A 23,513-nucleotide genomic window follows, 5' to 3' on the forward strand; every position below is an offset into this window, starting at 1 on the left:
CATACATACATATATATATATATATCATCCACAATATGCAATACTAAATTGCTCTGAAAACACGTCTCTAAGCATCTGTATTCATAAACAAATTAGATGAGTATGGCCCTGAACTCCCCCACCCACCCAGTACGACCACCACCACAGAACATGCTCCCTTTGGCACCTAGACTCAAATTGCCCTATTTATAATTTTGTGACGCTCCTCTCCAGGCACACACACACACACACACACACACACACACACACACACTCTCTCTCTCTCTCTCTCTCACTCTCACTCACACTCTCTCACACACTCTCTCTCTCTCTCTCTCTCTCTCTCTCTCTCTCTCTCTCTCTCTCTCTCTCTCTCTCTCTCTCTCTCTCTCTCTTACAAAATCTTGGGTCCGTGTCTGTATAATTATAAAGTTGTTGTTTAATGAATATCTTCGTGCAGGTTTCCAGGGAGACATCTGTAACCTGGACGTGGACGAGTGTTTTCTGAGTCCGTGCCGTAACGGAAACTGTCGGAACCGGCGCGGCTCGTTCAGCTGTCAGTGTTTCACGGGCTGGGAGGGCGAGCTGTGCGATCAGGAGATAGACGAGTGTAATTCAGGGCCCTGTCAGAACGGAGGTTCGTGTAACTTCATACGATTATTGTAGTTTGCCATGCAACCACTGTTTGCATTAACTAATTATAGTGACTCTGTAAACCAAAGTGCTAAACTGCTATTAGAAATCGAATGCTGAGATATTGGTATTAATACATTTTTACATGAAGACCATCCAGGAAATATCCAAGATGGTCACCATAATGTATCTAGAAGAAGTGGTTCTTATTAAAAAATTAAAAACTAAGTACGTGGACAATGGCTATTGGATGTTAAGTATTTGGTAATTATGACATATAAACTTAGAGAGAAAACCCGCCTCTTTTTTTCCATTAGTAGAAAGGCATTCTTAAAGTGTAGATAATTTCAGATACCTAAAAGTTCTGTTTGTGTTGTTTAGCTACCTGTCGGAACGGTCGACCGGGGACTTTCATCTGTAGCTGCGCAGCTGGTTTCACGGGAGACGTGTGTGACACGGATATTGACGAGTGCGCCGTCCTCCAGCCGTGTAGAAATGGCGCCACCTGTCGACAAGAAAGTGCAGGCACTTATCGCTGTCTGTGCGCCCCTGGTTTCGAGGGTTTGTAATCCTAGTTGTTTTTTTTTATTTTTTATTAAGAACTATATATTTTTATTCGTTCATTCATATCAGTTGATTTTCGTGCTTATATCAAATTAAGGTTAAAGTATGCTGTCCTTTGTGCACACACACACGTACGCACACGCACATACGCACGCACACACACATACACACACACACACACACACACACACACACACACACACACACACACACACCGGCTATCTGGACATAATATGCCAACACGTAGTTTTAAGTTTAAACAATGGCATGTTTTTTGTTTTATTTGTGTGGGGTTTTTTTTAACGAAAGACATGTACAAGTTTATATAGGGCTTTTTAGAAAATGTATTTCATCCTCTACATCCTGATGACACAGTCTTTTCTCTCGACATCAGTGTCCTGTTTTTAAGGTTTCGTTTTACGCTAAAATCACCTTAACTGCACAGCAACCAATGAAATCGTAATGTTTGTCTTGTGAATCGGCTATTCTTCTTGCTACTGTCGTACGAGTCACTCGTATCTTGTGATGTAGCCTTTAGTTTTGATATTTTTAATCATAAAAGTGATGCCTTTTTATAGGAACATAGAAGGCTTTAGTGGATAAGGCCTCCTGCATCACCTTTCCCCGAGACCGGCCACTTTATTTAATTACTTTCCATTGTTTTACCAGGTCCTACTTGTGAGATTGACAAAGATGAGTGCGAATCACGGCCCTGTCAGAACGGAGGGACGTGTTCGCAGGGTATCGTTCCGGGCACGTTCCAGTGCAGATGCCCTCCCAATTATAACGGGTCTACCTGTGACGGTCAGATTGACTACTGTATTGACCGGCCATGTCGGAATGGAGGCCAGTGTCAACAGGTAAGATATCAGCTTCAAAATGACCACAGTATTTATAATTATTATATACTTTACGGCCGTTTTCCATTTGCACGGTGTTTGGCGCTGTGCGGGCACGGAACGCGGGTATACCGAGCCGCTCATTTGGAAATTGTTATTGTTAACCGTAGAATCGATTTTTTTTTAGATGCGTTCGTTTTCCGTATTCCGTTCCCGCACCCCCCCCCCCCCCCCCACAACAACAACAAAGCATACGCGCACCTGGAAAAGGGCCTTTACGAAAATGTAAAAAGTGGGAAACGTTATTTCACCTGACGAAGGCGGCTTAGCTGCTGCCGAAATGTTGAACATTTATTGTAACAGAAATATTGAACATGTTAATAATAATAATATATAGTTGGGTTGACAGTGGATAGAACAATGTTTGGCTTTGTTCTGGGTGTCATCAAACATTCATTCATTCATTCATTCATTCACTCATTTAGTAATTTGTTTATTCTTCCATCTTTTCATTGACTCGTACATCCATATATTAATTCATTGACTCATTCTTTATTTCACTCATTCATTCATTCATTCATTCATTCATTCATTCCTTCTCCGACGCCATATAACCGTAATTAAAATGTGTTGAGTTAAATAAAAACATTCCTTCCTCCCTTCCTCCCTTCCTTCATTAATTCTGAACATTTCAGAGTCAGGGCCAGTACAGCTGTCTCTGTCGGTCTGGATATGAGGGCAGACATTGCGAATTCGACATCAGAGAGTGTGCGTCCAATCCCTGCTTCAATGGCGGCAACTGCACGGAACCCCAGCCCGGACTTTTCCGCTGTTCCTGTAGACCTGGATGGGAAGGTCCACAGTGTCAGTCCAACGTTGACGAGTGTGCCAGCAGACCTTGCAAGTATGTGACAATCACTATATCCGGTGTCCCGACCCCCCCCCCCCCGATAACCCTACTGAATATGGATTTTTTTTTTTTTAAACCAAAAAGCGTATGGGAACTGTAACTTTAATATTTCACACCCATTACTATATGGATATTTGCTATCTTCAGTGAAAATTATAGGCCCATAGGTCAAATATTGTTAAAAATAGCAACAGATTCAAACGTGTAAGTGAAAAGATGCGACGCTAAAATGCACTCATTGCCCTCCTGTTTGGTGTCGTATTCTGGCCAGCCGATATAGTGACTATTTTAAACAATAAAGAATAGTACTGATTCAAATTTAAATACTAAATAGACAATCATTTTATTAATTTGAAATAGAGAAAAAAGCTAAATCTATTTTGTTTTCTAAGCATTGCCGAAAGAAGTTCAAACAGAGATGCATGCAGTTATGAACGTCAAATTTTTAAGTTACTAGATATTATGTTGACCAATCCAAGCATTTATAACAAAATACAGGGGTGGGAATTCTCCTCGGATCTGCGGTTTTCCTCTCATGGAACATTGCGTTTCCTCGCATTTTAATCGTCCTTGCCCCCGAACCCCTTTAGATTTCCTCTTTTTTACAGTTCACCACCCCGGACCACTCTAGATTTCCTCTTTTTTACAGTTCACCACCCCGGACTCCTCTGGGTTTCCTCCTTTTTACAGTTCACCAATTCCTACTCCTGAAAATAGTATTTACGGACTGTAATTATAGCTGTATGACAGGATGTTTATTTAGATGGAAAGTAAATACATCCAAATTCTATCCAATTACCTGTGGACGATTTTAATTACCGCCTTTCCTTTCTGTTGTTCACTAAACTATTAATCTCGTAATTTTTTGTTTTAGGAATGGTGCGACATGCCGCGAAGGTCAACCAGGAACGTTTATTTGTGTGTGTCCTCTTGGTTTTGAGGGTGTAACGTGCGAGACGGATATCAATGAATGTCTGTCAAACCCTTGCCACAATGGAGCAACATGCAGGTAGGTGGTTTTGTTCATGTAACAATAGATGTACAGTTTTCATATACCATTAATAAAATGCAGACTGTCAATTTAACGTTTTTCTTTGTAAGTGAAAAATGAATAAATTGTTTTATTGGGAAGTAGTGCCAGAAATAGACCACCCATTGTCATATATATTTATGGTCAAAGCTTTAATTAGGAAACTTTGGTAAAGTCTTGACTTATCAATTGGCATAAATGTCTATGGTCAAAGCTTTAATTAGGAAACGTTGGTAAAGTCTTGACTTATCAATTGGCATAAATGTCTATGGTCAAAGCTTTAATTAGGAAACGTTGGTAAAGTCTTGACTTATCAATTGGTATAAGTGTCTATGATCAAAGCTTTAATTAGGAAACTTTGGTAAAGTATTAACTTATCAATTGGCATAAGTGTCTATGGTAAAGGCTTTAATGAGGAAACTTTAGTAAAGTCTTGAATCTAGACTTTTACAGTTCATTTTAACCATCAGCACTGCTTGAACTACGTGATGACTTTGGATTGGGTTCTTCTTCATCTTCTTCTTCTGTTAAAACTACAGTTTATCATGCTTTTAGTATATTCCACTCTCTGGATCAAGTCTTCTTTGGTTCTCCAAAGCTATGGATTGGGTTCCAGTCTGTAGACAATGACCTTTACCGTGTCTGCTGACTTTTTATCTTAAAGACCTTGACATCAAAGTGTTGACCATGTATCTTTTAAAAACAAACTAAATATTATTTTAATATACATTTATTATCCCCAACTCAATGTGACCATGTCATGGTTGTAGAGCCTTGATTTCATGGCCGTACAATGAAGATACGGTATGTATATATCTATTTCATACTAAAAATATAATATTTAATATTGATAATTAACCAGTTTACAAATTTGTTTTCATTATTAATCATACCAAACATAACAATACATCGTCCATTTCGGATATCAATTCCAGTTTCAGTCAGTATTCAAGTTCTAATCCTTCTCAAATGATAGGCACAAATTATGGACCGAATTTAAAAAGCATGTTTTAGACTTACACGCGTGTAACCACGTGTATTTACCATGATTAAACACGTTTTAGACTTACACGCGTGTAACCACGTGTATTTACCATGATTAAACACATGTTTTAGACTTACACGCGTGTAACCACGTGTATTTACCATGATTAAACACCCGTTTTAGACTTACACGCGTGTAACCACGTGTATTTACCATGATTAAACACATGTTTTAGACTTACACGCGTGTAACCACGTGTATTTACCATGATTAAACACCCGTTTTAGACTTACACGCGTGTAACCACATGTATTTACCATGATTAAACACCTGTTTTAGACTTACACGCGTGTAACCACATGTATTTACCATGATTAAACACATGCGTAATTCGGCCATATGTATTGTAGAGAAGTTTGATCAGGGATATAACATCCAAGGACTCCTGAAAGCCTTCCAAACGTGTTATGTAGCCACTCGGAGGCCGTTTCACGATAAGACGGACCACTGACTAAAGTGATGTCTGATGCAATGGCCTAGTTTAACCATCTACATGCTTTTTTATCTGTTTGGTGAAAACTTGTACATTTCACTATGAACTTGATGACTGTAGGTTGGGCTGATGACGGGTGCCACTGATGGGGCAGGACACGCTCACTTTTCGCGAACATCTGACATCATCACTGTGTTTACAGTGATTTATGAGTGCATTCAATCACAGCTGTACATATATTCCATTAAAGTGACATACCCTAGTTTTTAAACACTAAGGAATTTTTTTTCTTTCTTTTTTTTTACTATTATAGCCGTTTCTGACAACTGAAATCATACTTTACTTAGATTTTATGGTTTAGATTATCAATTTCCGTACATTCGAAGTGCTTTTGGTCATCCTGGTGTTTTTAATATCACAAAATGCATTTTTCATAGTTTTAAAAACGCACGTGCGTCTGAGACGTAATAGTTATAGAGTCGAGTTTTAGTCTATTTTTAGAGGGTATTTCACCAATTCAAAATCACAGACTCATGTTTCACTCAATTGTAACTTTATCCAAATGTGTTACAGGTTTGTAGATAAACTAAACGTAGTGTTAATTGTCATGGGTTGAAACTAGGGTTTGTCCCTTTAAGCTCTGTCCTGTGTAAGTTTGGGTTTTGTAATCTAGTCTTGGAGTGGCAGTCCTCCTACAGGCGGTTATTGAGAGATGAAACACCATGTTACGGATCTCCCAGAGGAGGTGCGGTTCTCCTCAGGACGAGCACCTGGTAGTGGATCATAGAAGTAATCATGACTTTACCAGCTGAACCATTGGGCTGTTTCTCGCTCCAGCCAGTACACCACGACTGGTATATCAAAGGCCGTGGTGTGTGTTATCTTGTCTATGGGATGGTGCATATAAAAGATCCCTTGCTGCTAATCGAAACGAGTAGCCCATGAAGTGGCGACAGCGGGTTTCCTCTCTCAATATATGTGTGATCCTTAACCATATGTCCGACGCCATATAACCGTAAATAAAATGTGTTGAGTGCGTCGTTAACTAACACATTTCCTTTACTTTACCAGCTGAATGTCCTTTTGACTCTGCCTTGTGCAGATGTACGAGCTTGATCGTGGAATACGGTTTTGTCATTTAGGTGTTTTTAGTAGACATATACCAATTGATTCCAATTCCAGGCAACCACAACCTGCGGTGTTTTCCTGTCGCTGTCCTCCTGGTTTCCAGGGCCGACTGTGTGACGTGGAAGTGAATTCGTGCGACTCGCGTCCGTGCAGACAGAACGCGCAGTGCAGAAACCTGGGAGCCGGGAGCTACAGCTGCACGTGTGTTCCGGGAACAAGGGGTAAGCAACAGCTATAGCTATTTTATTATCAACATTGGCAACAGTGACTATTTGGTAGCTGTAGCTATTTTATTATCAACATTGGCAACAGTGTCTATTTGGTAGCTGTAGCTATTTTATTATCAACATTGGCAACAGTGTCTATTTGGTAGCTGTAGCTATTTTATTATCAACATTGGCAACAGTGTCTATTTGGTAGCTATAGCTATTTTATTATCAACATTGGCAACAGTGACCACTTTGTAGGTAAAGCTATTTTATTATCAACGGCAGCAACGTTGATCATTTTGTAGCTATAGCTATTTTCTTATCAACAGTAGGAACAGTGACCATTTTGTAGCTATAGCTATTTTATTATCAACAGTAGCTACAGTGACCATTGTTTAGCTATTTTATTATCAACGCTTGAACAGTAGCATTTTGTAGCTATGGCTATTTTATTATCCATAAATAATATACCACATACTATTAATGCAAGAGCTATTTTGTTTTAAGTTGAAAATAATATAATCGAGATTTAAAGTTTGTTGATGTTTGATTTGTTTAACGACACCAGTAAATCACATTGATTTATTAATCATAGGCTATTGGGTGTCAAACGTTTGGTAATTTTAATATATAGTCTTAGAGAGGAAACTCGCTACATTTTGCAAGGGATATTTTATATGCGCCATCCCACAGACAGGGTAACACATACTAAGGCCTTTGATATACCATTTGTGGAGCACTGACTGGAACATTGGGCCCACCGACAGGGATCGATGAAGAGGACGCTTTACCAAGGGGCTACACCCCTCCCCAAAAGGTGGTGACTAATTGATGATTGACTGATTACAATAAACTATATTATTGCACTAATCACTCTGGAAAGTGATTTTTATAATTGTAAGGCAGTTTTTATATCATAATTCATTGATATAACCTAGTAAACTTGAAAACTGACGTAGCTTGACGTGGCTTGACGTAGAAAGCAAAGGATATGTGTTTTGAAAACAACAACAACAAAAAAAAACCTTCTAATTTATATGTATGCCAAACTTTTTTCTGTGCTTATGAAGTTGTAATTCGTTCAATTAATTACAGTGCCATTAAATTATGCAGGTCTCATTAAGTTGTTTTTATCAAGCATTGTGTATCTTACCTTCATTATAGCACCTTTTAATTCAAACTATCTTCACCTTTAAATATTTGTATTTGCTCAAAAGGTCTGCAGTGTGAACAAGATGTCAATGAATGCGAAAGCAACCCATGCCAAAATGGCGGCACATGCTCCCAGCCGGTGATTGGAAGGTACCAGTGTGATTGTATTCCCGGATATTCGGATGTTTCCTGTGAAGAAGGTACAAATATCACACACTTCTTTTATCTACTTTTATACATAGAGCTGAATAAACGCAGGAATCTTTAATTTTTGTTTTACAGTTTAGAAATCTATATGCATGTATATAATTGTTATCGGTAGTTACTAAATATAGTCCGATACCTCTGCCGTCAATTTTTTTTAAATATTTACCACCCACACAATTAACTTATATTTAACCATGTAAAATAAAGTTTAACAACAGATATATTGGAGTATACAAAATGATGAGTTTAATACATATTGATATCTAATAAGCCATAAAACCAGTTTCGACATATGATAAAAATATCAAATAATCATAAAGTTAATATTATTTTTGACATAAATAAACTACAAGTTACTTGTGTTTTTTGTGTGTACCTGGTGAGATGTAATTTCTGCTTAGATCTTCAGCTTAAAATTCTTAGGCTCTGTAATATGCGTGTCATAGATGTATTAGTATAATGAAAAAAAAAGCCACACACATAACAAGGAAGGAAGGAAATGTTTTATTTAACGACGCACTCAACACATTTTATTTACGGTTATATGGCGTCAGACATATGGTTAAGGACCACACAGATATTGAGAGAAAAAACCCGCTGTCGCCACTTCATGGGCTATTCTTTTCGATTAGCAGCATGGGATCTTTTATATGCACCATCTCACAGACAAGATAACACACACCACGGCCTTTGATATACCAGTCGTGGTGCACTGGCTGGAGCGAGAAACAGCTCAATGGATCCACCGCCGGGGATCGATTCCAGGCCGATCACGCAACAAGCGAACGCTTTACCACTGGGCTACGTCCCCCCCCCCCCCCCCCACACACACACAGAATAGAACATTGGTCCTTTTCATTTACACGTATGTGGATTATCATTTGCATGCATCATTTGAAGTGTAACATTTTTGTTTAAGAGGTATTTTGCTATTTTAGTATGTAAAGAACTCATTTTTACTGCTACATTTATAATAATATGCGTTTTAATATATGAAGTAATATTTTATTATAAAAACCTCATTGCTTATGATATGTATGCCATAGAAATATTAATATTATGGAAAACACATTTACTTGTGGATTAAAGTATAAATTTATTATATTGTTTATTAGTGTAACAGTTTTGTTTGTAGGTATTTTGCGATATTAATATGTAAAGAACTTATTTTTACTGCTACATTGCATAATCATATTTGTTTGACACCAATAGCCGATGTGTATTTTTGTGTTGCGGTTCGTTCATTCGTTCATTCATGCTACATTGCGTTGATATATATAATTTTTCAAATAGATAAAGTAATATTTGTGTTTTAAAAACCTCATTGCCGCTGCTATGTAGATATCGACGAATGCGCGGACAACCCGTGTGCTAACAACGGAACCTGTACACAGGGCAACCCGGGCCAGTTCTTCTGTTCGTGCCAGGCAGGGTTTACCGGAGAAAACTGCACAGAAGGTATTACTGATGTTCCAATGATCGATCATAATCGAAAATTGATCGGTTTGCTTTTATCGATGTGATGATCGGTTATAAAAATCCATAATCGATTATGTGGAGAAATATTGACTGTAATTGTTCATCCAGTTTAGATGGTGGAATTGATGTTATTATGTTAGTTTTTTTTAATGTAAAATAGTTATAAAAAGTAAAACTATAGTCCGTCTCACAGAGAACCACTTTTTCATGATATGGAATTGACTACAAGTTATTTATTTCTGAGCCAATTATTTTCTAAATTGGATGCAAAAATTGTATATTTTATCATTTCGTTATTTCCAAAAAACTATAGTTTGACACCCAATAGCCGATGTAATTTTTCGTGCTGGGGTGTCGTTAAACATTCATTCATTCATTCATTCATTCATTCCAAAAACTTTAACTTTTCTTACGTCAAACAAAATTTTAATTATTTACAAAACAAAAAACAACACATTTATGTAGGAGGATGGGACGGACTATAGTCATTTGTAGGGTCGATTTCCCAACACTAGACGATACAGAAATAAAACTGTTTAAATTAAAATCAATGTTTATTTCTATTAATATGTTTAACAAAAAAGGCAGGTCAACAGGCGTTGCCTATATGTTTTTTATCAGGATACTTTTTTGAAAAATGTCAAACCATTTTATAAAGAAATTAAACTAGGAAGGATTATATGTATAAAGAAATGTCATAGCTTTCCGGTGTTCAATTTGAAGATCATCTTCGCAAGCCAAATTACCATTCCGTATAACTATAGTATAGTTGTATGGAATGGTACCTTTGCTTGCGAGTATGTTTGAAGACAAAACAGTGTACTTTAGAAAAATCATTGTATTGTTTTCACTACTAGTCTGACTGCGGACATGTTTCGATTGATACTTTCAAGATGTTTGATTTACTCATGGAATTTATTCTCTTTGACATCTAAGATATCGACGAGTGTCTGTCCGCGCCGTGCATGAACAATGGACATTGTGTGCAGGACGGACCAGGGTCCTTCAACTGCAGTTGCATCCCAGGATACTTTGGCGATCGCTGTCAACAAGGTAACAACCGATGGGGGGGGGGGGGGGGGGTCCAGAAAATTGGGGAAATAAGGCAGTCCAGGCGTGTGGGTGTGTGGGTGTGGGTATAGACTGTACTGGCGAGTGTAATTTTTAGGGGGTTCAGGTCATGCTCCCCCAAAGAAATTTGTTTTGTTTTTAAAATCGCTTGGAGCAGGGTTGTTTGAATCCGACCCTCACCCCTCATCCCACCCCACCCTGCACACGCGCCTGCAGTTGGGTTGGTTTTGAAATCGATCTCCTTTTATTAAAAGATGTTTTAAAATGTTTACGACTTCGGTTACCGAGATAAATGTTTAATTTGTTTCGATAATTGTATTGCAATTGATAGTGAATGTATGGCAATAGGTCCTAGCTGGCTATTTGTTACAACCTTTGAATATCGAAATAAGGGATCACAGCATATGACAGGGAGTGGGTAGGGAATAGAAAGTAAGGCCAAATAGCAGATTATTTTAATGATAAATAGGGGAGGGGGGTGTTGGTAGTTATAGGTTTGCAAGCAGAATAATTTTTCAGAGAACTAAGTAAAAGAGGTAAGCCATGAGTTATTGACATCAATCATGCACATATAATTCCAGGGGTGGGTACAGGAACAGGCGATTGTGCAAAGGAGGGTTTGTGTGTACTAAAGGCGACGCCATACGATACGAGTGGCTTGAACAAGAATAGCCACGATAATGACAGAATGCATAGCAACCAGTAGAATTGTAATGTTTGTCTTGTCAGTCGGCTCTTCTCGTACGAGGTTATCGTATCGTGTGGCGCAGCCTTTACAGTACTGTATAAAGTCCGTTGAGGTCAGGGTTCATTATTTTTAGCCAACCATTTGTCGCTAACGCTAGCTACACTGACTTGTACGCAGCACATTAAACTGACTGACCACTTTGGGAACCAGTCAAAATAATTTGCAAACGTTTAACGAAAAACGGCTGGCAAAACGTAGGCCAGCCCACTCTTCTCGACAATGAACGATGCTAGCGTTCGCGAACTAGTCTCCGATGTGGTCATTTACGAGAAGCGCATAAACCAGTTTAGAGAACGTTTTTTTGCTCGATCTGGCTGAACTCGGCCCAGATGTATTGTACAAATGCCTATATGATTATGGTCGTTATAGGTCTATGACATGGGAAAGATTTGGTGGCATTTTCTCGGTCAAAGTCTAAATGTGCCTATATTGGCCGTAGTAACGGTTTTGTAGTTGACAATATACTAACGACTGGAACAACAGTTCAGCTTATTAATTTAATTTTTATTTGTCTTTTCAGAGGAATTATGCCATAACAAATGTTATAATGGTGGCACGTGTGACGTAAGTTATTCATCGTTTGTTAAATGCCATATGTTGGTTATCGTTTACTTCTTTTATTTGTTCTTTCGTTTTTAATGGAACAAATCGTCCAGTTATTGTCGATCTGCTTCTGACTTTAGTCTGAGGTAAGCTTTTCATTAGCATAAATTAACACTTTGTTTTTTCCTTTCCTTTTATGCTTTTTTAATGGAAAAAAACCCACCACAATGATTAATTCCCCTTCCGCGCTAATGTCAAAGTGATAGACCCTAGTTTTTAAACACCACGTCGTATTTTCACTATTAGAGCTGTTTTTCATCGTTGAAATCAAACTATACTTATATTTTATTGTTTAGATTATCCATTCCCATACATCTGAAGTGTTTCTGGTCATTCTGGTGTTTCTAATACCATGAAATTATTTATATATATATATACTTTTAAGAAGGAACAGTTATGTAGACGACCTCTAATCTATTTTAAAGGTATGTCACCGTTTGAACGTCACATACTCTTGTTTCACTATAGTATAACTATAGATTAAACAAACTCAATGTCTATTTTCACTGGTTTAAATTGGGTTCTACGACTTCAATTTGCTAACCCCGTACTATATATTTCAAAAGAAAACAATGCGTCATGTTGAGGACTGAAATGATACACGATGATCTAAAAAAAAAGAGTTTTTTTTACTAAAATATATTATAAGACCTCTTCAGAGCAGGTAAGGGACAACAAATATAATCATGAATGAATATGGACGGGGAATAGATTAACTATAGAACTTACGACACGCTTGGGGTGTTTTGTTAGAGGTTGCATTTTCTTTAATTTGTTATCAACCAAATTCCATGACTTTTTAAAGGTCCTTTCCACGACCTTGTTTAACATACCATAATCTAAAGTTTTGACATGATTTGTTGGTTTCTTCTTGTGCTATATTAAATGGGAGATGAGGAGAGATAATTAATCAACCAGTTTTCATCTTCTATAACTTTTCATGACCCATCTCAATATCTGATGACTTTCAAGACCTGTAAAATGACATTTTATTTGTACATTTCATGTCTTTTTGGAATTTCCATGGCCGATACAAACTGTGTATGTATATATATATATATATATATATATATATATATATATATATATATATATATATATATATATTTCAACAAAAACACTGTGGTTAAACTACTGTTTGCAGGAAATAACCGACACGACGTACATGTGTACGTGCGCCCCAGGGTACACGGGGTTCCAGTGTAACGTCAACATCAACGAGTGTGAGAGCGACCCCTGCCGGCAGGATGGAATCTGTCTGGACGGAATCAACGGCTACACGTGTGCATGCATGAAAGGTGAAAGCAAAACGAACTCTAGAATATGTTTATTATTTAACCATTTAGAATATAACATTCAGCAGGCCTCTGATAAGAATATGTATACGAGACGAGTTGGGGGGGACTGCCCCCCCCCCCCCCCCCCCCCCCCCAGTGCTGGATTCGGTGGAAAATCGACCTTCTTTCTATTCCTCTGGGCTTTGGTGCACTAATGAAACATGAGTAAATGAAATACTACTGGAAATAAATGTATTTAATGATTGTATCTATCAAAAATTATTTTAAAGTTATCATACATCGTCTCCAACTTGTCTAGCATAAAGTAGCCGATTTAGTGATCCAAAACAATGCGACAAAGTGTACCATACATTTGAGTCCATTATTAATCGATTATGGGTCCTTTTTTTCTTCTTCTTCTTCTTCTTCCTCTTCTTTTTTTTGCAAACTGCTAATCGATCACAAACTTTCGTCTGATCCCATACACTAGATGAAGACGTCTGTACGGTTTGTTTCAGGAACTGGAGGTCTACACTGTGAGACAGACTTCGACGACTGCAACCCGAGCCCGTGTCTGGGGAACGCCCACTGTACCGACTGGACCGACGACTTCTTCTGTACATGTCCGCCCAATATTGGAGGCAAAATATGTAGTAAGTTCTGGATGTATTTTTAGTGTAGTATTTGGAGGGTAAAATATATGTGCGTACATACACGTGCCGATGCGCACACGTAAATGTCTGTTGTTATGGCGCAGCAGGAAGGAGTGAATATAAAAATAAAATGTTAACTATTGAGAATATTACCATATTCTTAAATATATAGATCAGGGGCCTAATTTACAAAGCTCCCTTAGGCTTTACTAGACAACAAAGCATCCTCTTTGCAAGTTTCTTTGTATTGTACTGCGAGAACGCAAAGTTACGAGAGTTTAGTGCATTAGGTCCCTGGATGGTAGGAAGCACGTGCCTATGACAACGTGTATTTTATTGTTAAGAGTTCAATGAATATTGCATTAACATGAAATCTGGAATATACATGTATAAGAAAACCGTTAAGAAACAAAATACAATTTAAAAAACTCGAAACAGAAGAAAACATTATTCCCAATTATATGTTCTCAAAATAATCGATTCATGTTTCAAAGGTATTGAGAGAGGTAAGTAAATTGTCATTGAGTAGCATGCAACGCACGAGGTGCTGTAATTGAGACAATGATTAGGGTAGTGAGTGGTGGACAGGTACTGTACTGCTTTTTTATGATACTGCTATAGAAAACTTGATGTATCTGAAATGAATTTGAAAAAAACAAACATGAATACCTTTGTTTTCTTTTTAGACGAATCTGTACCCGGCGCGACCTACATCCCTTGTCCTACAAATCAGTGTCTTAATGCTGGTCTGTGTTGGCTGAACGCAGACGGTTCTACAAGATGTGACTGTCCAAAAGGTAAAAATAAACCTTGCAGGTCCGTTAGGCAGAACTTTGAAGTGATTTGATAAGAGATGGTAGTATACAAATAATAATAGATTGTATATGTAATGGACGATCGTTGACTATGTAGAGCAGCCAAGAGACTTACTTTTTTTGAGAGAAAAAATATGTTAATCATGGATGCTCTTGGGTACAGTTTGGAATATTTTATTATTTTTTTTATATACATGGGGTATGAAAACGAGGTGCCGTGTGCCTTCCAAGCTCTAATCTTACCACTAGTAGCATGGCATAGATAACGTTTGAAACAGTTTCAGCATTACCCCGACAGTATCCTTTTTTATTTGGGTCAGAGAATAAGAATATGATAATAAGAAGTTGTAAGCGTGGCAGTGAAAGTTTTTTTTAAAATAAAATATTATAGTTTACAACATGATGGGGTGGGCTGGCTGTGGCACTCCCAACCAGAAAACAAAACGTATACTATATTGTATCATAAAGAATATACACCAATTTCTGTTCCAATAATTGTGAAGATCTTGTGATAACCATACTGAACAGTAATTACATTTAGATTCCTGTCAAAATATATCATTAGAAAGAAAAGTAACAGGAGTGTTAATACTTACCACTGATGATACAAAAAAGAAGAAGAAAGAAATGTTTTATTTACTGACGCACTCAACACATTTTATTTACGGTTATATGGCATCAGACATATGGTTATGGACCACACAGATTCTGAGAGGAAACCCACTGTCGACCAGAGGATACAAAGGATAAAATTACATACCCAAAAATCTTAGAAATCAATCGATTAATTTTTATACTTTTTAGAAAGATTATAGTAAGAAGAACAGCTGTTTATAATGTGTCTAGGTACATAAAATACAGTGTCCAATTTCAAGACTTCAAACCCATAACCACTTAGTAGAGGCACCATCCATTTTGCACCGCCAAAATGAAGACTGCCACTCCAAGACTAGTTCACTAAATCGGACAAAAGTAATTTAGAATAGGTACAGCTGGTGAACAAAGATACGAAACGTTTAAGTCCCAAATGAGCTTGACCACACGGCTGTGTTCAGATGAAAGGTCCACCCAATGGTCACCTATGATCTGTTTTGTTTTTATTATATACCATCAGATTATTGTCTGGCAATAAGCCTGAACATACGGATGCCTATTACAGCATGTTTACCTGTAGGTTTTACTGACAATACAAGTGTTAATACTTACCAATGATGATATGTGTTCATCGAATTAAGAAATAAACATATTGATGCCTATTACAACATGTTTACCTGTAGCTTTTACCGGCAACAGTGTTAATACTTTCCAATGATGATATCTGTTCATTGAATTAAGAAATAAACATTGATGCCTATTACAACATGTTTACCTGTAGGTTTTATTGGCAACAGTGTTAATACTTTCCAATGATGATATCTGTTCATCGAATTAAGAAATAAACATTGATGCCTATTACAACATGTTTACCTGTAGGTTTTACTGGCAATACAAGTGTTAATACTTATCAATGATGATATCTGTTCATCGAATTAAGAAATAAACATATTGATGCCTATTACAACATGTTTACCTGTAGGTTTTACTGGCAATACAAGTGTTAATACTTACCAATGATGATATGTGTTCATCGAATTAAGAAATAAACATATTGATGCCTATTAAACATGTTTACCTGTAGGTTTTACTGGCAATACAAGTGTTAATACTTACCAATGATGATATGTGTTCATCGAATTAAGAAATAAACATATTGATGCCTATTAAACATGTTTACCTGTAGGTTTTACTGGCAATACAAGTGTTAATACTTTCCAATGATGATATCTGTTCATTGAATTAAGAAATAAACATTGATGCCTATTACAACATGTTTACCTGTAGGTTTTATTGGCAACAGTGTTAATACTTTCCAATGATGATATCTGTTCATCGAATTAAGAAATAAACATTGATGCCTATTACAACATGTTTACCTGTAGGTTTTACTGGCAATACAAGTGTTAATACTTACCAATGATGATATGTGTTCATCGAATTAAGAAATAAACATATTGATGCCTATTAAACATGTTTACCTGTAGGTTTTACTGGCAATACAAGTGTTAATACTTACCAATGATGATATGTGTTCATCGAATTAAGAAATAAACATATTGATGCCTATTAAACATGTTTACCTGTAGGTTTTACTGGCAATACAAGTGTTAATACTTACCAATGATGATATGTGTTCATCGAATTAAGAAATAAACATATTTATGCCTATTACAACATGTTTACCTGCAGGTTTTACTGGCGATACAGATGTTAATACTTACCAATGGTGATATCTGAATTAAGAAATAAACATATTGATGCCTATTACAACATGTTTTACAGCAGATGTTACTGGCGATACAAGTGTTAATACTTACCAATGGTGATATCTGAATTAAGAAATAAACATATTGATGCCTATTACAACATGTTTACCTGCAGGTTTTACCGGCGATACAAGTGTTAATAATTACCAATGATGATATCTGAATTAAGAAATAAAAAAATTTCATGCCTATTACAACATGTTTACCTGCAGGTTTTACTGGCGATACAAGTGTTAATAATTACCAATGATGATATCTGAATTAAGAAATAAACATATTGATGCCTATTACAACATGTTTACCTGGAGGTTTTACTGGCAACAGTGTTAATATTTTCCAACGATGATATCTGTTCATCGAATTAAGAAATAAACATTTATGCCTATTACATGTTTTACAGCAGATTTTACTGGCGATACAAGTGTTAATACTTACCAATGGTGATATCTGAATTAAGAAATAAACATATTGATGCCTATTACAACATGTTTTACAGCAGATTTTACTGGCGATACAAGTGTTAATACTTACCAATGGTGATATCTGAATTAAGAAATAAAAATGTTCATGCCTATTACAACATGTTTACCTGCAGGTTTTACTGGCGATACAAGTGTTAATAATTACCAATGATGATATCTGAATTAAGAAATAAACATATTGATGCCTATTACAACATGTTTACCTGCAGGTTTTACCGGCGACACGTGTGAGATCAACCTCAACGACTGTAACCCGATGCCGTGTCTGTCTGGAGCCAAGTGCCACGACTGGATTGACGATTTCTACTGTTTCTGCCCTCCATGGACGTACGGAAAAGTCTGTGGTAGGTTTCAGTAGCTTAATATAGAAACTCGCTAACAATAGTTTTTGTGGGTGTTTTTTTAATACTATTCTAGGTTACCCATATAATAAACGTATAAACATATAAACGTCCTCTTGCTGCTCATGGGGACGGGATGTAGCCCAGTGGTAAAGCACTCACTTGATGCGCAATCGGTTTAGGATCGATCCCCGTCTCGTTCCGGCCAGTGCTCCACAACTGGTGTAACAAAGGCCGTGGTATATACTATCCTGTCTGTGTCTGTCTAATCGAAAAGAGTAGCCCATGAAGTGGCGACAGCGGGTTTCCTCTCTCTCTATCTGTGTGGTACTTAACCATATGTCTGACGCCATATAACAGTAAATAAAATGTGTTGAGTGCGTCGTTAAATAAAACATTTCCTTCCTTCCTCCTTGTGGCTCGTGGAAAAACGTAGTGGGTTTCCTCTGAAGGCTGTATGTAAGAATGATCAAGGACCGAATTTACGAAGCCTGTTTTTCTTAAATGTACATGTGTAGGTGTTTAAGCATTGTAAATGTATGATGTTACACGCATGTAAGTCATAAACAGGCTTTGTAAATTCGGCCCTATAAATATATGTAGTTACACGCGTGTAATCCAAAATCGGGCTTTGTAAATTCGGCTTATAAATGTACTAGTATGTAACTACACACGGTTAAGTCAAAAACAGGCTTTGTAAATTGTGTCCCAATTTATTTTTTTACCTCCAATTACCGATCTTTAATCAATATATTCAAGTAGTGTTGTTAGACAAAATTAAAGTTTCTACTATTACTGTTTGGTATTTTCAGACAACGTGACTACACCCTCCCCGGTGACGCCGAACCTCCGCTTTAGTCGCCGTCGATACGGGATCGACCCGACAACCCTGGCCATCATGCTGGGCATCATCTTCGGTCTGCTGCTTCTCATCATCCTCGCCATCGTCATCTGGGTGTTCGTGGGGCAGAGGAAAGGGCCGCGAGACTTCTGTTTCGCCCTGCCGTCCTCCATGTACAAACAGATCTTTGACTGGCACGAGAGCACCTTCAGCTCGGACAGATATTGAACTTCTTTCTGAAATACCATTTCACACAGAGACAAACCTACAAGTGGATCTAAATGGGGATGGCATGGGGTCTGTTGCCCTAAGGCGACGGAAGCAAGCGTGGCAGGGGGCATATTCTCCATAAACTCTTAAGATTATGCATTGTCCCTCTCTCTCAGTTAAAGACGAATTAAAAGTGAAAGACCCTAGTTTTTAAACTCTAAGGCATATTTTTCACTATTACGGCTGTTTTTTTACTATTGAAATCAAACATTTTATTGCTTAGATTATCCATTTCCGTACATCCGAATTGTTTCTGGTCATCCTGGTGTTTCTAATACCATAAAGTGCATTTTTCCTAATTTTGAAAAACGCACGTAGACCTACATCTGAGAAGTAACGGTTGTGGAGACGAGTTTTAAGTCTTATTTTTAACTGTATTTCCTCGTTTTAACGTCACAGACGTTTGTTTCCTCCTACTGTAACTTCATCCAAATGTGTTGTTTGTGGATTAACCAAACTTTCCATTTATGTGGTTAAAACTGGGATCTGCGACTTTAATACTTGTATGTAACTGGACCCTCTAATTACCTTCGGACATCCCACCCCTTTTCTTTTCGCTAGTTCATTTTTATTAAAGCATTGGTAATTTCGACTTGACATTTAAACACAGTTTCCGTAGCTGACGTAAGCATGCTTAGACTATATGGATGAAACCGTCTTCTACTGACAATGCGAATTCCAGGAGTTCAAGAATTCCTTTTTTAGAATCTTCATCCCGTCTTGGAAGTGCCAGATCCGCCTTCGTAAACCGGTTATTTAGTTTAGAGAGAACCAAGTTTCCATCTTACATACTCAGTTTGCTGTTCGGGGTCGTCCAACACTTCCATAACGCAAATTATGGAATTTAATACACTCCCCTTTTTCTCTCCCATCTCTGTGTACTTGGGTCAGAAAAAAAAAACTAATACTAATTTTACAATTTGGACTGTGCTGCAAACAAAATGTAGAAGTCGTGGTACATTCTATCACCTGACAGTCGACTCAGGTCCTTGATCCAGCAATAGTGAGACATTCGTTTATCTGCAATCATAAGCAGATCTATGTGCCTTTCAAAACGTTTGGCCATGTGAAGTGGATAGATGTCACCTTTTTCGTAGCCAAACACGTTGATAGAAATGTTACGTTTAAATGTTAGGAATGTCCACCATTTTCATAACGCTCAGAGTTACTGTCGGTTCTATTTTCACATCTGGGGTTGTGAAGGTACTACTGAGAATGTTACCGTCCCCATGTTAATCCAATGAGACTTTGTGCGCCAGAACTCTCATTTCTACAACTACTTCAGTACCCCGTTTCACAAAGCGATCTTAGCCCTAAGATCACCGTAACTGTACAGCTAACATAATTCACTTATAGTGATCTTGACCGGCCTCGGTGGCGTCATGGTTAGGCCATCGGTCAACAGGCTGGTAGGTACTGGGTTCGGATCCCAGACGAGGCATGGGATTTTTAATCCAGATGCCGACTCCAAACCCTGAGTGAGTGCTCCGCAAGGCTCAATCGGTAGGTGTAAACCACTTGCACCGACCAGTGATCCATGACTGGTTCAACAAAGGCCATGGTTTGTGCTATCCTGCCTGTGGGAAGCGCAAATAAAAGATCCCTTGCTGCTAATCTGAAAGAGTAGCCCATGAAGTGGCGACAGCGGGTTTCCTCTCAAAATCTGTGTGGTCCTTAACCATATAACCGTAAATAAAATGTGTTGAGTGCGTCGTTAAATAAAACATTTCTTTCTTTAAGGTGATCTTAGCGCTAAGATCGCTTTATGGAACGGGGCCCATGACCAATATTCTTGGGTTTTCTGTTTGTGTGTTGGTTTGATTTGGTTTCATATAAACACTATATAGAACAAATATATTAAAGAACAATGTCTATTAAATATATTAAAGAACAATAACTATTCCATTTCATTATCTGAATAAAAATGACACTGTCTAGAAAACGTAACCTTACTTTTGAAAAAAATCCCATCAGTCTTAAAAAGCATTCCCTCTCTCCTCCATAAACTTTCCTAACGAATCCCACGATGCCCTCTCGCCCCTAAAGCGTTACGCAATTATTGAACGGCTCATTTATGATCACTTATACAAGCAGTTCTGATATTGCTCACATGCGATTCACCATCAGTATGTAGGCTTACATGTATGTGTGTGAAATGGAAATAACGCGTGGAAATGTGAGTCTATCTCGCCTCATGATCATGAAACAATTCTTACTACAAGCGTACGAGTAAAACCTCAAATTCGGGCAAACATTATACAGATATTTGGGCAATATTTGTTAACATGAGACCTTTTTACCATGTATTTCCATCATTATACACTCAAAATTGGTTGTGACCCATATATAAATGCGGAGCGATTCGTTTGAAACCCTATACAGCTGTTGGGCAGTATTGCTAATAATATATGAATAAACTTAGTTATCCAGATTCGGGCAAAAGCCAGCCTTCCTCCCTACAAACATGGGAACCCGTACGCCCATGACTCTTAATGAAAAATACACACAACCAATGTATTTTAACTGTCAACAACAACCCTTGTAATTGCCCACGGCAATGCGCATTGCCATAGAAATTGCCGAGGTGGTTTTAATTTTCTTTGGCTGTGAACTATATTCGATGTTTTTTTCCACGGATTTGTTTGTTTGGGGTGGGTGGGGTTTTTTTTTTTCGTAGAGTTTCTTGATGCAACATACTAGTCTTTGCATATATTTCTTTTTTAATAGAATGAACGAACGTCGGACGTGACACGCCTGCAGAGCGTCGATATGGCGAAACCCGAATTTGCCATGATTACAGGTAATAACAAATGGGTACATCGTACATTTAAAAATGACGCATCATGGGCAGAAAACAAAACAATTAAATCTCTACCAAACGTTTACATATTAAATACAAATGCTTTCAAGTACTCGGTACTGGAGCTTTTGGACAAATAAATAAAGCAAGAATAGCAACTATTGATACCTTTAACAATATAATACTCGTACTGAATCCAGGGGCGGATCTAAGGAATTAGCGGGGCGAAACGCCCCTTGAGGTCCCTTTTATCCTGCAAATCTTAAAGATTCAGAGGGTTTTCAGTCCTCATCGCTCCTCAGAAATCCTAGATCCGCCCTTGACTGAACTTTTTAGCTTATGCTTGCTATCAAAGCTACATTTATTTATAATGACCGAGGGGATAAGCTTACTTGTATTGATGTTTGCCACATTGGTGGCCCATTATGTATAAATGTTTATTAATGTCTATAAAGCATAATGTTAGTGTATGTTGTTCACATCATCTCATTGTAACTTTTGTACTGTATATTCATGTCTGGCTCAATGGGTACGATGGTGTGAAAGATTTGATAAATATTCATTTTGACTGTACATAGCAAGCTGAAACATTGTATACTACATTATAAACTACATTGTAACATGTAAATAAATAATGTACTAATGTATTGGAGTTTTTTGTTTTATTTGAATGCAGTTTGTTTATATATCACTATTTTTATCTGCATTAAAGGGTTTGCTGCAATTTTTAAGATGTTGTCGACCAACAGAGGCTTTTTAACGATTGTAATTACATATCAAATATATGTTACTGCATAAAATATTAATGTGTATATTAAACGTGTTTCTGATCGTTTTAATATTTGTACTAGGTTAAATTTCATTTTATTTCCTAAAATATATTTTTCGTACGTACAAAATTATTTGAAGACAAAATCCAGTTTGGGCTTCTTACAAATATTAAGACGATCAGGAACACATTGAATATACAGACACTGATATTCTAAACAAAAAAATATATTTAATATGTAAGTTTAATTGTAGAAATATTTTATTAGTCGAAAACATCTTACAATGCAACAAACTCAGGAATGTCCCTTTAATAAAAAATAAATAATTTTTTTTTAGGGTCAACCCATGTTTTCTAGGTAGGGTGAGGTGCCCTGAAATACACTTTGTTTTATACCTAGGTACTGGACAGGCGAACGATTTAGTTGTTTGGCATTCTGCTTTAATCAGTTGATCACCAACAAAAAGGAAATGTTTTTTTTTTTATTTAACGACACACTTGACACATTTTATTTATGGTTATATGGCGTCGAATATATGGTTAAGGACCACACAGATATTGAGAGGAAACCCACTGTCGCCACTTCATGGGCTACTCTTTTCGATTAGCAGCAAGGGATCTTTTATATGCACCATCCCACAGACAGGATAACACATACCACAACCGTTGACATATTAGTTGTGGTGCACTGGCAGGAGCGAGAAATAGTCCAATGGACTTAATCACCAACAAAGCAATAGTACAAAGGGTTGATATAACAGTCTGTTGTACATATCTTTAGATTTAACGACTGGTATGACCTCGCTGAATTCACTAATATTTCATGCTCCCTACCATTTCCTGATTTCAAATATTAAAAACCAACAACAACA

General features: G+C 37.3%; 1 protein-coding gene across 1 annotated transcript in view; it reads left to right on the top strand.

The window, feature by feature from the left end:
- The window catches only part of LOC121369757 (fibropellin-1-like), a 56,855-nt gene extending 37,637 nt beyond the window's left edge, over window positions 1–19,218 (top strand). The window contains exons 11-24 of the mRNA XM_041494816.1: window positions 440–616; window positions 994–1,173; window positions 1,846–2,036; window positions 2,711–2,919; window positions 3,800–3,934; window positions 6,616–6,782; window positions 7,988–8,122; window positions 9,471–9,587; window positions 10,545–10,661; window positions 13,143–13,328; window positions 13,826–13,960; window positions 14,647–14,757; window positions 17,830–17,964; window positions 18,774–19,218. Coding sequence (XP_041350750.1) covers window positions 440–616; window positions 994–1,173; window positions 1,846–2,036; window positions 2,711–2,919; window positions 3,800–3,934; window positions 6,616–6,782; window positions 7,988–8,122; window positions 9,471–9,587; window positions 10,545–10,661; window positions 13,143–13,328; window positions 13,826–13,960; window positions 14,647–14,757; window positions 17,830–17,964; window positions 18,774–19,030 — 2,252 coding nt within the window. The 3' untranslated portion in view covers window positions 19,031–19,218. The remainder of the gene's footprint in view (window positions 1–439; window positions 617–993; window positions 1,174–1,845; window positions 2,037–2,710; window positions 2,920–3,799; window positions 3,935–6,615; window positions 6,783–7,987; window positions 8,123–9,470; window positions 9,588–10,544; window positions 10,662–13,142; window positions 13,329–13,825; window positions 13,961–14,646; window positions 14,758–17,829; window positions 17,965–18,773) is intronic.
- The last annotated feature ends 4,295 nt before the right edge of the window (window positions 19,219–23,513 follow it).

Source organism: Gigantopelta aegis, chromosome 4 (assembly GCF_016097555.1).
Source record: "Gigantopelta aegis isolate Gae_Host chromosome 4, Gae_host_genome, whole genome shotgun sequence".
Taxonomy (NCBI): Eukaryota; Metazoa; Mollusca; class Gastropoda; order Neomphalida; family Peltospiridae; genus Gigantopelta; species Gigantopelta aegis.